The sequence below is a fragment of the Nannospalax galili genome, unplaced genomic scaffold (assembly GCF_000622305.1).
Source record: "Nannospalax galili isolate Female #2095 unplaced genomic scaffold, S.galili_v1.0 scaffold409, whole genome shotgun sequence".
NCBI classification, from domain to species: Eukaryota; Metazoa; Chordata; class Mammalia; order Rodentia; family Spalacidae; genus Nannospalax; species Nannospalax galili.
The window spans coordinates 2389376-2406380 of NW_008360308.1; the positions used below are offsets into that span (position 1 = coordinate 2389376).

The 17005-nt window shown below is 46.9% G+C and overlaps 1 protein-coding gene across 6 annotated transcripts in view; it reads left to right on the plus strand.

Moving 5' to 3' along the window:
- Positions 1-17005, plus strand: part of Ldb3 (LIM domain binding 3) — a 62764-nt gene that overhangs the window by 35162 nt on the left and 10597 nt on the right. For all 6 annotated transcript variants that reach the window (XM_029559301.1, XM_029559302.1, XM_029559303.1 and 3 more), the window contains 4 exons: positions 2631-2776; positions 9496-9940; positions 11202-11382; positions 11885-12005. In XM_029559301.1, coding sequence (XP_029415161.1) covers positions 2631-2776; positions 9496-9940; positions 11202-11382; positions 11885-12005 — 893 coding nt within the window. The remainder of the gene's footprint in view (positions 1-2630; positions 2777-9495; positions 9941-11201; positions 11383-11884; positions 12006-17005) is intronic.

Below are 17005 nucleotides of genomic sequence, written 5' to 3' on the forward strand. Positions count from 1 at the left end.
TAAATCTCTGCCTTAATGCAGAGATTTACTATTTGAAACCTTGAGAAAGTGATGTAACCTCAGGACCTCAGTTTCTTCATCAGTTAAGATGTTTAAAGAAGCACCTGTATATATAGGGCCATGGTGGGAAAAAAGTATACACAAGACCTAGCATGCAAAAACAATACAATAAGCACTTTAAGTTCCTGTATCCCAGCCTGCATCACCGGGTATCCACTAAAGCAGAGGCCAAGGCAGGGGGCCTGAGGGGAGGAAGAAGGGGCAGACTGGATAGGTCACTCTGGAGTGGTTAGTTAGAGCACAGTGTGGCTGGCCCAGTTATCTTTCCAGGCTTCCTGGAGCTGGAAGTTTGGTGTTTGCAGCTAAGACCTAGCTTTCCCAGCCCCTGGGGAGGACCTGCCCCTCTGGGTCAGGGCACATAGGGCCATGGTGCAGCCGGAGAAAAAAGTGGCCTTCCTACCCGCAACCTTTCTCCAGTCCAACTCAACCTTTGGGGATGAGTCTGGCCTTGGCGTCCAGAGTGGTTCTATGACTGGGTTGAGCAAACTGCCTCCCCTCATCCCCTGCCAGACTCTCTTTTCAAGGGTTTTGCTACCTTCCAGAGAAGGAACATTGATAAGGGTAAGAAATGTTCCTGTTGTTGAGAAGGGAGGTCTCCCAATTTGGATGCTGGAGCCACTGAGCAGTCTAGCCCCAACTCTAACCCCCCCACACACACACTCCACCCCTCACTGAAGGGCAGACTCTAGCACTGGGCTTCAGGCCTTTATCCTGGACCTGCCAACCTGCTGCTGATAGCCTGAAACCCTCAAGATATCCTCATTGAGAGTGAAACCTTCCTTTTCATTGCCTTGCCAAGATAGCAAAGGGCTGCCCATCATGACATTGGGCTGCAGCAAGTAGGGTCAAAGGGTGCACTTTGAGCCCAGATACCTCCTCTCTGTATACATGGGCTTGTAAGGAGCTGGAGCTAGAGGAATCCATTGGAGGCAGATGTACACCCAGCCTTTCATCAGACGTCTTCATCTTCTGCTTCCTTTCCTCATGCCAATCCTTGACCTGTAGTTCCCAGGATGCTGGCAAAATAGCCTCCAGTAATGGGCAAGTCTGACCCTGACTGTAACCTTGATCTAATCTGTAACCTTGTCCAGTCACAGTGGAAGCTGGGTAGCCTTAAATACCATGTCTTCTCCATCAAAGCCCTATTCCTCTGGTTTTAGTCCAGAGATCTATCCAGAGAAGAGCAGGTAGAGCCAGGCAAGAAAGACAATGACCTTAATGTGATATAATAGTAAGGCAAAGATGCACAGCCTGCAGGTCTGGGATGCTGACTCTGAGAACCAGTTTACCTTTGTGTTGTCTGGAGTAGCATCCAGACTTTCCTGAATCCACTCAGGTCCTTGGTGGCAGGTTGTTATGCCAGAGCCAGTACTTCCAGAGTCCTAGTAAGAGGGCAATCCCTCATCCTACAACTCTGCCTAGCAGAACCAGTGGGCCATTTGGGGAACAGGTAGAAAGAGCATAGGCAGTCAACAACTGGGGACTCACTTTCTCTACTACCCCATCAAATGACCCATTTGTCTGGATATAGGCAAATGTACCCTTTAGGATATGCAACATGTAAGAAGAGAGCAGAGCCTGTTCAGAAGTGTATTCATTGGTTTTAAATAAAGAAAAGGATTTCACAAACAACCTCGATTGGGAAACACTGAATCAGGCAAGATTAAACAAGCTGCTGAACTCTGGGAGCTCTTGGTGCCTTCAGCTCTTCAAGAGAGAGGCCAAGTTCAGCATTTCCTGAGGGCAATGAACTAGAACACTTTTTCCCAGCTCTTCGCTCCCATGGTCCCTGGACCACATGTGAAAAGAGGCTGTTCTAGGACTCTTGATAGCTAAGCCACAGGGAGGAAGCCACAAGAATTCTCTAAGAAGTAGAGTGGGTTTGCTGGGGAGCTGCTGGGGGTCTCCTGGCTTCTTCCCAGGAGCATTGTTAGCACATTCTTGCTCAGACACCTGAGACTGCTACTCCCTCCAACAACACAAGGAGTGGGAAGAGGAGACCAGGTGGCCAGAGAGGTCCCTCTGCCTTGGTCCACAGTCTTACCACACTCTCTTCTATGAGGTGAGGCAATCTCTGTCCTTCTGTCTGACTGATCTTCCCTATCTCTCTCCAAAGGTGGCAGCACTAACCACAGAGAGTAGCTTTTTCCTCTCTAAGATTTCCGGAACTTCACAGGCTCTGGCAGCTCTCCAAGGGTATTTCTGTTATGTTCCCACCTGGAGATCAGACAGCAAACCTGCTATGGCTTTAGGTCTGAGAGTCCTGATAAATCATTCTTTTTAAAAAAATTTTATTTGTTATTATTATTTTATGTGTATGAGTGTATTATCTGTAGATATGTAAGTGCACCCGTGTGGTACAATGCCCACGAAGATCAGAAGTGCGTGTTGGATTCCCCTGGAACTGGAGTTACTGACTGTTGTTAGCTACCATATGGGTGCTGGGAATCAAACCCTGGTCCTCTGCAAGAGCAGCCAGTGCTTTTAACTGCTGAGCCATCTCTCCAGCCTTCCCCCCACCCCACGTCCCATGAAGTATTCTTGATATAACTCTTCCTCCTTGGTTCCAGGCCTCAGGCCTCTGCCCACGGCCCTGCAGCAGCCGCCTCTCCAGCATCCACTGCCCATACCAGCTACAGTGAGGGTCCAGTTGCCCCTGCACCCAAGCCCCGGGTTGTCACCACTGCCAGCATCCGGCCTTCTGTCTACCAGCCAGGTGAGAGGCAGAGTGGGAGGGAAGCAAGGGCTCAAGGGGTTGTCCCCAGCAGGGGAAGGGCTCAGCTCTCCTTCCCATAGTTGTAGGCTAGAATCCTATGGAGATGCATGGGAGGCAGGTGAGCAGTGCCAGACAGGGATGAGGTTTCTAGCTCTTAGGAAAGGGAATATTCTTGCCTGGAGTCTAGAGTCAAGGTGAGGGAAAGGGATGAGAGGGGGCAGAGATAAGCAGCTGTTTCTCCATGAATCTGGGTCTGCCTTAAGCTGGAAGAGAAGAAGCTATGAGAAAAATGCCCAGGGCTTTAGGTCAACTTACTGTGTCACAATGTGGGCAAGCTGTTCAACCTGTGAAGTGTGTGGTTTCCTCAGCTGACACTGGATAGATGGGGCACATGTGACAAAGCAATAGAGGGCCCACCATGAGCCAACAGAACACACTGGTTGTTATTCTATCTCTCTGTGTCCTTTCTCGTCAGTGCCCAGTGTTTTTCAGGGATTAGAGATTAACCCTATGTCTCCGACTTTCCTAGGCAAAATTGGTCTTTCATAGCCCAAAGGATAGATTTCATCCTCCCATGGCAGCCTTTGCTCCAAGAACCCAAGGGCTCTCTAGCAGATATTTTCCCAGGTTAGAGGAGGGCAACTTGTACCCCGGTGTATAGGCTGTGCTTGCTTATAGGAAGATTCTTGGCACTCAAGCCCTGAGTCTCCTCACCTTCCCCTCCTTTCTGTCGGATTCTGACCCTGAACTTTAGAAGGGCAGGGCTGTGGAAGATGTTCTTGGTATATACCTGACTTGGGCCTGTCATGAGGAGATACTCAGCAAAGGTGTAGAAAATGCAGGAAAGAATGGGGGTTGTAGGTGCTGGCTCCATGATAGAGCATATGCCTAGCATGTATGAAGCCTTGGGTTTAATCCCTAGCACCACACACACACACACACACACACACACACACACACACACACACACAAAGGCAGAAAGGAAGGGAGGGATAAAGGGAAGGGAGGAACACAACATAGTGTGACAGAGAGAGGCCATAAGCTTGCATTCTGTACTCTGACAGCTATGCACACACAGGCAATGGGTCCTAAGTGTTCCCATAGTGCTCCCTTGGTGCCATTGCATTGACTGATAAAATGGGATTTTTAAGTGGGCACATATTTCCCATCCAAATATTACCCCTTCAGCATAGTTAATCTTCATTTTAGCAAGCAATGATGATTTTTGCATGTATAGTTATAATACAATGCTTCTCCAAAAAAATAATATACACGTATAATAGAATTTTTGTTTGTTTGTAGACAGGGTCTCATGTAGCCCAGGCTGGTTCCTGATCCCTCTACTCTGACCTCCCAAGTATTGGAATTATAAGTGTGTGTCACCGCTCCCAGTTTTTTAAAAAATATTTTATTTTTATTTTCTGTGTATGAGTGAATTGCTTTCATGTGTGTAAGTGCACCTGTGTCGTACAATGGCCACAGACGTCAGAAGAGGGTGTCAGATCCCTGTAACTGGAGTTACAGACAGTTGTTAGCTGCCATGTGGGTGCTGGAAATCAAACAAAGGCCCTCTGCAAGAGCAGCCAGTGCTCTAAACCACTAAGCCATCTCTCTAGACCCCTAGTTTTGAACAGATTTTTTTGTTTTGTTGTTTTTTTGTTGTTGTTTGTTTTTTGTTTTTGTTTTTGTTTTTTTGAGACAGGATCTTTCTGTACTCCAGCTGGCCTGGAATATAGACCAGGCTGGCCTTAATCTCACAGAGATCCACCTGCCTCTGCCTCTTAAGTGCTGGGACTAAAAGTATGCATCACCATAACCGGCTTTTTAAATAGACATTTTAAAGAGCAGTTTTCAGTTCACAGCAAAATTGAGTGACCAGTGTCATTTCCCAACTACTTCTTGTCCCTCAACCCCGTTGACAGACCCCACTTTTTAGTGTCCCCTACCAGATACACATACCATGTGGTAAACTGATGCAGGGAGGCAGTTACAGACTTATTTGGGAAAGAGATGGGTCATTATAAAGGATATGGAAGAGGGACAGAGAATGCCTTCATTGTGTCCTATATGAGTGAACTGGCCAAGCAGCCACGGAAGTAAAGAACAGCACATATAGGGGCTGGAGAGATGGCTCAGGGGTTAAGAGCACTAACTGCTCTTGCAGAGGACCCAGGTTTGATTCCCAGCACCTACATTGTGGCTAGCAACTGTCTGTAACTGCAGTTCCAGGGAAATCTGACACCCCCTCTGACCTCCGAGGGCATTGCATGGCATGGGTGCACTTACACACATGCAGGCAACACACTCATACACATAAAATAAAAATAAAATATTTTTTTTAAAAAAAGAACAGCACATATAAAGTTTAGAGTCCATAAGTTACAAGCAAGAATCTAGGGGTTCTTCTCTGAGGCTGGAGAGTGAAGGAGGTAAGAAAAGGTCAGGAAGGACCTTGCTTAGGGGAGTTTCTATTTGACCAGTGGCACAAAGGCAACAGAATCAGTGCTCTGCCTTATAAAGTTCACTCTAACAGCAGAGTTGAGTGTGGACTGGAAGAATTTTAGCATGGGACACCTAGGCTGCCGCGGTAGGCAAATGACCTCATGTCTCAAGCCTGAACTTTCTCATTTGAGTGTGACAGAGGCCTATGTACCCTTTATGTCCAGGAGATGAAATGAGGTCCCTACTTTGATGTCTAGCACACCAGGAGAGGGGTGGAGGTGCCATTCTCTGTTCCTTCAAGGCCAGAAAGTTCCGCGGTCAAAACTCCACAGGCTAAAATGGTATTTTGGAAGCGGATCAGTACAAATTTCTGATGTAGGAGACAGAATGGCCATCCCTGCGCAGATGGGGAACAAAGGAAGGAGCTTGGAGAGAGGATTGGAGAAGTGTAAGGTGCAGGTGAAGACTTGCACCTGCACAAGGAGGTCCTCCTGTCCAGTCCCTTCCAGCATCTTCCCCAGCCTGTCCTCTGCAGGTCCGCCAGGGGGCGGCCCAGTTTTCCAGCAACTTCCCGGGCTGGGGTCCAGGCGAGAGAGACGTGCCGGAGCCTCAGGCCTCCGCGCGGTTCCCAGGCGGTGCAGACGTTAACTCATTCCTGCCTGGAGCGGAGGCGCGGCCTGCCTCCACCCTCCCTTCCCGGGGAGGCCCGGCTGCCCACCGGCTGCGGGGGCGGCTGGCAGGCGGCCAGGCCGGCGTGGAGTACGGGCCGCGTCCGGCTGGGCTCTGGGTTCCGGGACCCGGAGCGGCGGAGTACACGACGCCGGCATGCAAGCATTCAGGCCCGGTTGTAGCTCCCCGCCGGCCCGGGCAGGGCGGCGTTCGCGGTCTCGATCTTATCGCTGGCGCCAGGGCCGGGCGTCCGTTCCCCAGAACACCTGGGGCCCCCGCCAGGCGGTGGGCGGAGGGGACCGCAGGCCCCGGGAAGGCCACGTCGGCCCGCGGCCCGGGCGGGGACCCGGGTGCTCGCGGAGAGCCGGGCCCGTCCCGCAGTGACTCAGATCACCTTGTTTAATTACACAGTCCCGAGGCCGACGAGTGCGATAGGGGCCTTTTGAACTTGCCAATTAGAGATGAAATATCACCTTCTAATTTGGACCGGCTTAATTCCGTCACGCAGAAATAGCAACAGCCCCGGGGCTCTGAGATGGGATATCAAGTCTCTCTCGGCATTCGGCATTCGAGAGGAGAAGACTAAAGGACGCAGGGAAACAGTGAAGCAGCCACAGCTCCCACCATCCACTGGCCTCTTCCCCAGGGAGCTGACAGGTCGGGCCACTAGAGGGGAAAGGCCTCTTCTGGCAGTCTATAGCTCCCGAGGGCAAGGAAGCAGCTAAGTCCTGCTCCAGATTCCAGCCGGCCTTGACTTGGAAGAGTTTGGAAAATAGAGGTGGTTCAGCGAGTCACAAGGCCTTGAAGGGAGGAAGGGAATGTCTACAGTTAAGAGTGGTTGGAAGGAGAGGCCGTAGGGTGGGCAAGGGTCCAGTTTACTTGAAGGGGCATGCTGAAGCCTATTTTTCCATCGAAGTAATGTTTATGTAGGGATCTGGAGCTGGATAGGGTGCCATGGTGCAGCTAGGGAGCTTACTAGCCGGCCACCCTAGAGTGGCCACTTAAGCTCTGCAAGCCCCAGTTCCTCACCTGTAAAATTAACTTGCAAGTGCTCTGTGCCTCATTGTGGATTGTTGTGTGAAATCCTGCACATCAGCATGCAAACCAGCAGTACATGGCAGCCACTCTTTCAATCAGGGAAGCCATCCAAGAGAAAAAAACTTTCTAGTAGTCACATTTTTTAAAAGTAAAAGCAGATGAAATTTAAATATATTTTATTTTATTTAGCTCAATATACTACTTTTTTTTTTTTTTTTTTTTTTTTTTTTTTTTTTTTTTTGGTCTTTTTGAGACAGGGTCTCCCTGTAGCCCCAGCTGTCTTGGAACTCACTATGTAGACTAGGCTGGCCTTGAACTCAGAGATCCACCTGCCTCTGCTTCCCGAGTGCTGGGATTAAAGGCATGTACCACCATGCCCAGCTTCAATATACTATCTTTTAAGATTTGTTTTTGTTTTTATTTTTAATTATATATGTGCGTGTGTGTCTATGTGGTTATGTGCATGGGGACTTTAGGTGCCTGCCTAGGCTAGAAGATGGTGTGGGATCCCCTGGAGCTGGAACTACAGGCAGTTGTAAGCTGCCCAAAGTGGGTGCTGGGAACTGAACTCTGGGAACCACTGAGATATCTCTCCAGCCCCATTTTAGTGTATTAAAAATATTTCAGGCTGGGCATGGTCTTTTTGAGACAGGGTCTCCCTGTAACCTCAGCTGTCCTGGAACTCACTATATAGACCAGGCTGAGGCTGGCCTTGAAGTCACAGAGATCTGCCTGCCTCTGCCTCCCGAGTGCTGGGATTAAAGGTGTGTGACATCACATCACACCCAGCTTAAAGTGACTTCTTAATGACTTTGTGAGCCATTGGAAATTGAATTTGTGTTCTCTACAGAGGTAGCTGAGGGTTTAGGAAGACTTTAGAGATTCATTGTCACTTAGTATCAGCCTTCATGCCCTCAAGTGTAAAAAGGGAATATGTAGAAACTGACTCAGATGACCTGCTATGTACCTCACCCACACTGTAAATAGGAGGAAGATTTCAGATGGAGGAGTTCCTGCCTTTGGGAGCTAGCATCCCTCCCAGGATGGCTGTGGGGCAGAACTATGAAGTTTTACGCCTTTATATTCCATCAGAGGCACAGCCCTACCCATCCTCTGACAAAGAGATCCATAGCTCCTTTACATTTCCCAGATCTGAAGGGCCAGTCATCTGGGACTAGAAGGTGTAGAGTTAGAACAGTGAGCCAGAGGCCACCCGAGATGGCTCAGGATAAGAGGTGGGAAATCAGCACTAGAGACAGGGCCATGGTCTTGAGCTCAGCTGGAGTCCAAGGAGGACTGCTTCAACACAGTGCATCCCGCCCAGAATGGGCAGGGAGGCTGCCCTGACATACTCTTTAGGGGGTAGGACAAGACTCTTCCAAGTGGAATAGACCGGGAGCCCAGGTGAGGCTTCTGAATCACCCTTGCTGTAGTAAGAGGCCAGCTGGACCATGTGCTCAGGACACACAGCTAGATTTGCCCAGCTATCTCATGGGGGGGGGGTCAGTGCAGGGGGCAGCAAAAACTTGGGTTCTGAGGCCCTGACAGTTTCTCTACTCTCGGTGAAGGCAAGAAGAGGTTACAATGGAAGCACAGTGCATTCTCTTCCCTGTGCTCAGACTGGTAATCTCTAGAGTGTTATACATACTCTGTTAGAACCAAAGTAATGCAGGGGAGCAGGGGGATCTTGCAGGAGCAGCCAGAGACCAAATGAGCAGCTAGACCTGATCTGCATCATGCTAGTACCTCTGTCTAGGTTTACTGAGTGACTGCTAACAGATAGGTGAGGACCCTCAAATCAACCCAGAACTCCGGGGCTGGAGAAATGATTCAGTGGTTAAGAGCACTTACTGCTTTTCCAGAGGACACAAGTTTGGTTTTCAGCACCCATGTTGGTGGCTCATAGCTGGCTATTAACTCCACCTTTCAGGGGTCTGAGGCACTTTGGCCTCCTCAGGGACTCACATACATGTCACACACACACACACACACACAAATTTAAAAAAAAAAACTAATATTTTAAAGAAGACAGAATTCCCCCAGCACAAAGCTGGTGTAGCAAATGTGCTGGTTGGGATGTTCTGTGGTCAGGTCACCAGCCAGCGCACCAATGAACACACCCTCTAGTCCATGTTGAGTTGACCCACTCTCAGCCGCTTCCTGGTCCAGACACCCCATACCCCTTCTCCCCATCTTCTACAGGACCTAGCCAGTCAAGGCCTGGCAGAGCCCCACCCAGCATAGCTGTAAACATTTATAGCCACATCCCTTGCCCAGGTCTGTGCAGCTCCCCAGGGCTCTGATGTTGCCCTTACTTTATTTCCCTGGGCTCCTACTCAGAAATGAAATCTGGTCCATAAGTTCAGGAGTACTGGACTGGGGCTGTAGCTCAGTGGTAGGGCACTTTCCTATCCTGATTTCATCCATAACACATGTGTGTGAGCTTGTATCCAGAAATGCCTCTCCTTTAAACAGTGGAATTATCGTCTTTTATTATTCTATGACTGGTGTTGGGGGAAGAGGGAGAATGAATTCTTAACACATACTCTTTGGTTGTTTTTGGCTTGCAGTGCCTGTGTCTACCTACAGCCCATCCCCAGGGCCCAATTACAGTCCAAGTCCCTATACTCCCTCACCTGCTCCTGCCTATACTCCCTCTCCTGCACCCACCTACACCCCCTCCCCTGCTCCCACCTACTCCCCTTCCCCTGCACCAGCTTATACTCCCTCACCGGCCCCAAACTATAACCCTTCACCCTCCGGGACCTACAGCGGGGGCCCCTCAGAGTCTACCAGCCGTCCTCCCTGGGCAACTGATGACAGCTTCTCTCAGAAGTTTGCTCCTGGCAAGAACACCACCTCCATCAGCAAGCAAACCCTGCCCCGAGGGGCCCCAGCCTATACCTCAACAGGTCCTCAGATGACCCCTCTTGCCAGGGGCACTGTCCAAAGAGCTGAGCGCTTCCCAGCTAGTAGCCGGACTCCACTTTGCGGCCACTGCAACAATGTCATCAGGTACAGGCTTCGGTATTGGAGTGGTGGGCACGGTGCTTGTTCAGTCTGAGTCCTGCATGGGAGATAGGAGGACAGATGGAGGGAAAAGGCCTGCCATAGGTCCCTTCGACTCTCCATCTGTCTCTTCCTCTGTAAGCTTTAGCTTCTATACCTATGTGACACCCACGTCCCTGGGGACTTGGGAGGATTCCATGAGGTAAGTGGGTGAAGCTCCCAGCTTGGTGCCTGGTGTCAGGAGCTCCCCCTTGGGCTAAGGCTGGGTTCTGAGAATCGTCAGCCTTGTTGTCAGTAGGTTTATTGGGCATATCCAAGCTGGCAGACAGTATGGGTTTTGACCCAGCTTTCCTTTAGAGCTGCTTCTGGTTCTTTCCACAGACAGACTTATGCTTCTCAGGGCATTTCACTGAACTGAAACAAGCCATTTCACTTAGAAGCCGGGGTCTCTGATGATGCTTGCTAAAATTGCAGTATGCTTGTATATATGTGTGGTATGAGTTTACATGTATGAAACATACTCCAAAAACAAGCAAAGGCTGGATGTGATGGTGCATGCCTTTAATCTCAGCACTTGAATGGCAGAGGCAGGCAGATCTCTGAATTTGAGGCCAGCCTGGTCTACATAGCTTGTTCCACGCTAGACAGAGATATATAGTGAGACCTTGTTTCAAAAACAACACAGAGAGATGGCTCAGTGAATAAAGATGCTTATCACTGAGACTGATGGCCTGAATTCAATCCCTGGGACCCACATGGTGAAAGGAGTGAACCAACTCCTACAAGTTGTCCTCTGAGCTACACACACACACACACACACACACACACACACACATTTTTTTAAATGTAATAAACTTCAAAACAGCAACAAAAATGCAGAGAAGAATTAAAGAATACAGAACTGAAAAAAAATAGAGCATGAAGAATTTTTTCCATAATTCCAGTGTTCTGACTACTAATCTGGAACTAGACCATCAGATTTGTATCTTGGGTCTACCACTTCCTGGCCCTATGACTTTGAATGAGTTACTTGACCTCCCTGTGCCTTGGTTTTCTTCCCTGAGAATGGGCCTCATTAATAGTTCCCTTTTCATAGGATTGGTATGAGGATTAAATATGTTAACAAATGTAAAATTATTCTAGAACAGTGCGCAGCACACCATTATTATTGTTCTCATAATCACCTGTGATCAACTCAGTTCTGTCTGGTTCTAAATTCTGGGGCTCATTATTGTGTACTATTGTATGTTGGTCTCTGCCTCAACAGGGGCCCTTTTCTGGTAGCTATGGGCCGCTCCTGGCACCCAGAAGAGTTCAATTGTGCCTACTGCAAGACCTCCCTAGCAGATATGTGCTTCGTGGAGGAGCAGAACAATGTTTACTGCGAGCGGTGCTATGAGCAGTTCTTTGCCCCACTCTGTGCCAAATGCAACACCAAAATCATGGGGGTAAGTGGGCAACATCCCTCTCCTCCGATCCTTGCTTTTTCCTCAACCTGACTGACTTCATCCCTTCCCCTAAAATGGTGGGGTTCCATTAGGAAGTCAAAAATTTGCTAATAACACAGAAAGCAACCCCATTTCTATCTTAGAAAGGAATCGGTTTGTACTAGTGAACTAGGGAGCAAATGAACTTGGGTAAGAGATGATTATCTACATTTACTGTGGGGCTCTGCTAAGTAAGTTGTTGCCTCATAACCTGACCTTACTACTCATCTATTTGTGGCCTTGCCTTTCAAGCCTTTTTGATAAAGTGCCAATATAATAATAATAATAATAATAATAATAATAAGCAGGCTCTCCCTCTTCTACCTTCCCTTGGCTTGCCCAGGACTTACTTCCTGAGCCCTCCTGCCCTGTTCCCTAGGCTACCTGTCAGTGTTCAGGCCTGGCAGAGAAGTCAAGGTTGGCTCTCTTAAATTTTCTGTCCTGAGCACACTTTTTCCCCCAGGAAGTGATGCACGCCCTGCGACAGACATGGCACACTACCTGCTTCGTCTGTGCAGCCTGCAAGAAACCTTTTGGAAACAGCCTCTTCCACATGGAAGACGGAGAGCCATACTGTGAGAAAGGTAGGTGTGTGGGCTATGATGCAGATGCAGTGTTGTGTGATGCCATGCTGTAAGGCCCTGTACCTATGTTCCAGGAATGGTGCCCGGCAGGCATAGAGAACTGAGTCCTGCTTAAGTCTACTCATATCCTACCATCAGGAGACCTTTACTTCTGGAAGAGAAGGTTTTTGTGTTTTGTTTCATTTTCAGCACTGAAATCAAAGCCAGGGCCTCACACATTAGGCAAGTGCTCTGTACCATTAAGCTACATCCACAGCCTCTGTTTTTAATGGCTGAATCATGTTATTATCCAAAGGAAGTTAGCTGAACTATTTTCCCTGCTCATTTAATTTAAGCTTTGTGAAGAAAGGAGTCAGATTCTACAACTTTTAAAAAATATTTTATTTTTATTATTTTAATTTTATTTTATGTGTATGAGTGTTTTGCCTGCATGTACCTAAGTGCACCCATGTCATGCATTGCCCGTGGAGGTCAGAAGAGGGGGTTGAATCCCCTGGAATTGGAGTTACAGATGGTTGTTAGCCACCATCTGGGTGCTGGGAATCAAACCTGGTCCTCTGCAAAAGCAGCCAGTGCTTTTAACCACTGAGCCATCTCTCCAGCCCCTACAACTTATTTTATACAGCAGTTTCTGCTCCCTTCCATATATCAACTATATGAGTCACAAGTTGGTTTCCTAACTGCTTTTCAGGTTATGTTGACCCAGAAACCCAGATCTAGTCTGAAAAAGACCTTGGCCTGAACTCCATCCCGGGTTCTGTTCCTGGTTCCACCCTGAACTTGCTTTGTAACCCTGAGCGAAGTTGCTAAAACTTCTCTGAGCCTCATCTGTAGACACCTGCCTGAGCATCCTTCCTCCCTGCCTGCAGTGATTTTCAGCCTGTGGTGTTCCTTCACATTTTTATAATCTCTCTGTACCCCAGAATGTAATATGTGGACCTAAAATGTGGGAGGTTGTGGTAAATTCAGGAGGTGAAGCACTTTATAGGATAGCCAGGAGTCCTGGCTAACTGAACTTTCCCTTTCCCTCCCTCCTTCACAGCCTGATTCTTTCAGAAAGGATTTTGAGGCAGAGTCCAAAAAAGGGAACACAGACATGAAAGTTGTTAAGATATCAGCACCAGAAAATCGGAAGAGGGAAAACAAGTGTATTGATTATGAAGAATAAACAGTTATGGCTGATTTGAGAACAAAAAGGGCAACACAGTGGACTTTGAAATCAAAAAGAAAACCTCATTCCATTCCTCCATTTCTCACGGGAAAAAGCAAACCTTTTCTTCTTGTCAGTAAATTTTAAAGGAAATTTCTTGGGTGCTTATACCAAGGAATTCTTTTTCCAACTCCAAAGTGAAGTGAATGATTTTAAACAGTCACCCTGTGTCTTAGTCTCCATCTCTGTAAAGGGGAGATGATAACAACTGTCTTTTCCTCTCTTACGAGCATCTGGTGTTGATTAATAAGAAAATTGCTCTTGGTGGGGTGCGGTGGTTCATGCCTTTACTTCCAGCACTCAGAAGACAGAGGGGGGTGGATCTCTGTTATTTCAAGGCCAGCCTTGTCTACATAGTGAGGCCCTGTCTCAAAAAAGAAAAAAAAATGCTTTTATGATTAAATGGCCTGCTATTATCCATCAAGTAACAGCATTATAATATTGGTATAATTTGTGATAAAACACAATTTGTGTCTGAGGCTTATGAAAGAATGATAGAATTCCAAGCTGAGTCTGGTATCACAGAACTGTAACCCCAGCTACTTGATAGACTGGGACAGGAGGACTTCAAGTTCAAGGTCAATTTGGGCTATAGGGTGAGTTCAAGGCCATCCTGAGGAACTTAGTGAGACAATGTTAAAAAAATATAAAGGACTGGGGACATAGCTCAGTGTTGGAGTACTCATTTATCATGAACAAGGTCCTAGGCTCGAATCCCACTACCACACACCCACGGAAAAAGAGGTAGATTTCTATTATCGCCACTGCCCCCTCCATTGCTAACCTCACCACCCCCATCACCTCCTGCCAATTCTATAAAATGACATTTTGTGTAAAAAGGCCCAGCAAGAAGGGAATGGTCTAGTATCAAAGAAAGGCAATGAGGAGGCAGATTTCCTTTGGATGTAGGCACCTGGAGAGCTCTGGCCTTGAAAGATGGGCTAGTCCCAGGCTGTGTGACTGTAGGAAGGTACTCAACTCTTCTGAGTTATTGTTTCCTCATACTTCCTTCAGAGGCTATGTAAGGATTAGCCAGGATGATTTATAAAAAGCTCCTAGCAAAATACCTGCCTATGGTATGTGGGCAACAGGAGAGGTCTTTGAAATGACTCCAGAAGATCTAAATCTACAAAAGTACAATTTAAAATCTGCTTCATGGGATGGGGATGTGGCTCAGTGGTAGAGTGTTTGCCTAACATGCTCCAGACCTTGGGTTCAATCTCTGGCACCAGGAAAGTCAAAAAATTTAAAAACCTACTTGCTTGAGCATTGAGATGTTAAAGCAGGGCCATAACACAATCTAATTTTTATTTTAGAAAGAGCACTAGAAATTTAATATGTTCACTGAGTGTAATAGTAAATGATAGTTTTACAAACAAGGTAAAGAAAGAAAGGGCTAGGTGATCCAACAGCTAAATAAAGCCAAGCCTAGTTGGTTAGCCTGCCCTAGAATTGACAAACTGTACCAGAGTTGTTGCTGGAATTCAGTGTTAGAGTGTTTGTTAGCATACTAGAGGCTCTAGGCTTAATCCTCAGGACTGAAAAAAAAAAATCAAATATACTGGAGTCAATCAGTATCATACCATGTGACATTGTACTTGGTTCTGACCTTTTCAATGTTTTTTTGCACTGTAGTAAAAACATATAAAAGTTACTGTCTTACCCATTTTAAATATATAGTTCAGTAAGTATAAGCACAATGTTACACAATCAATCTCTACAAGTTTTTCATCTTGCAAATGTAAGACTGTATACCCATTAAGCAGCTCCTCCTTCCTCTTCTTCTCAGCCCCTAGTAACCCCCATTACAGTTTCCGTTTCTATGAATTTTACTATTCTAGAACCTCATAGAAACAAAATCATGCAGTGTTTGGTTTTTGTGGCTGGCTTATTTCACTAAGCCTGATGTCCTTAAGGTTCATCTATGTTGCAGTATGTGTCAAAGCTTTCCTCCTTTTAAAGGCTAAGAGTCCCCTGAACACATCAACCACATTCTGCTCATTCATCTACATCAATGGACGCTTGTGCTACTTCTGTCTCTTGGCTGTCATGAGTATAACTGCTGTGAACATGAACATGTAAATATCTCTTTTAAAACCTGCTTTAGGGCTGGAGAGATGGCTCAGTGGTTAAGAACACTGGCTGTTCTTGCAGAAGACTGGGGTTCGAATCCCAGCACCCACATGGCAGCTAACAACTGTCCGTAACTCCAGTTCCAGGGGTTCCGACAACCTCTTCTGTCCTCCACAGGCATTGCAAGACATGGGTGCACTTACCTACATGCAGGCAATACACATGAAATAATAAAAACAAACAAACAAACAAAAAAACTGCTTTAAATTTTGGAGCATCCTGAAGTAGGACTGCTGGATCATATGGAAATTCTATTTTTTTAAAGATTTATTTTATTTGTATGTATGTATGTATGTATACATGTGTGTACGTATGTATATATGTATGTACTTGTATGCTGCCGTCTGTGCAAGCCAGAAGAGTGTCAGATCCCCTGGAGCTAGAGTAGGTAGTTGTGAGTTGCCTGACATGGGTGCTGGGAACCAAACTCTGGAAAAGCAGGACGTGCTCTTAACCACTAACCCATCTCTCCAGCCTGTGTTTTTTTGTTTTTGAGATGGGGTCTTGTGATGTAGCCTAACCTGGAACTTGATATATAAACTAGGATGGCCTCAAATCTGCAACTAATCCTCCTTCCTCTGCCTCCCCTAGTGCTTAGATTACAGGGGTAAGCCACCATATCTGGTTTGATTTTTTTTTAATTGCTGGGGATTGAATCCAGGGCCTCATACATTCCAGACATGTACTCTACCACTGAACTACATCTCTAGCCGTATTTTCAAGTCCTCAGACATCTTAATACTGTTTTCCATAGTGGCTGCAAAATTTTACAGGCCCACCAACAGGAAACAAGGGACTCAATTACTCTACATACTCACCAACACTTGACATTTTCTTTTTTTATTATTTAGTAGTCATTCTAATGGTTTGAAGTAATATCTTGTGTTAGCTTGTCATCATTTTTATCAACAGCTTGGAAAAAAACACAGAAAGGTGTCCTGTCAAACCTGCAGATTGAACCAGAGTGCTAGGGTCTAGACTCCAAAACTAGATGGCTGCAAAGATGAGTTGATATTTTATCAAAGATTCAAGTAAGATTGATGAGAAGGCCAACTCTCACACTTGAACTTGTACTGAGCAGTTTTCAACCCTGGCAGGGTGTGATGATCACCTAGGAAGCTTTAAAAACTAGAGAGAAGATGCCAGGTGTGGTGGCACATGCCTTTAATCCCAGCACTTGGGAGGCAGAGGCAGGCAGATCTCTGTGAGTTCAAGGCCAGCCTGGTCTACATAGCAAGTTCCAGGCATTTGGGGCTACCGGGAGACCCTGTCTCAAAAAGACCAAAAAAAAAAAAAAAAAAAAAAAAAAAAAAAAGAGAGAAGATAAATTCCCTGGCCTACCCTAGACCTACAGAGGCAGAACCTATGGGATGATAAGCCTGATAGCAGTTGGGTTTGAGAAGCAGAATTGTTTCTCATAGTATGGGCACAGGAACCGTAACATCTGCATCACATGAGAACTTACTAGATCTTGGGGCTGGAGAGATGGCTCAGTGGGTAAAGGTGCTTGCCACCAAGCCAGAGGACTGAGTTCAATCCCTGGGACCCATGTGGTGGAAGCAGAGAACCAATATCCATTGGTTGTTGTCTGGTTTCTAAACATGCAATGTGGCATGCATACACACACACACACACACACACACACACACACACACAC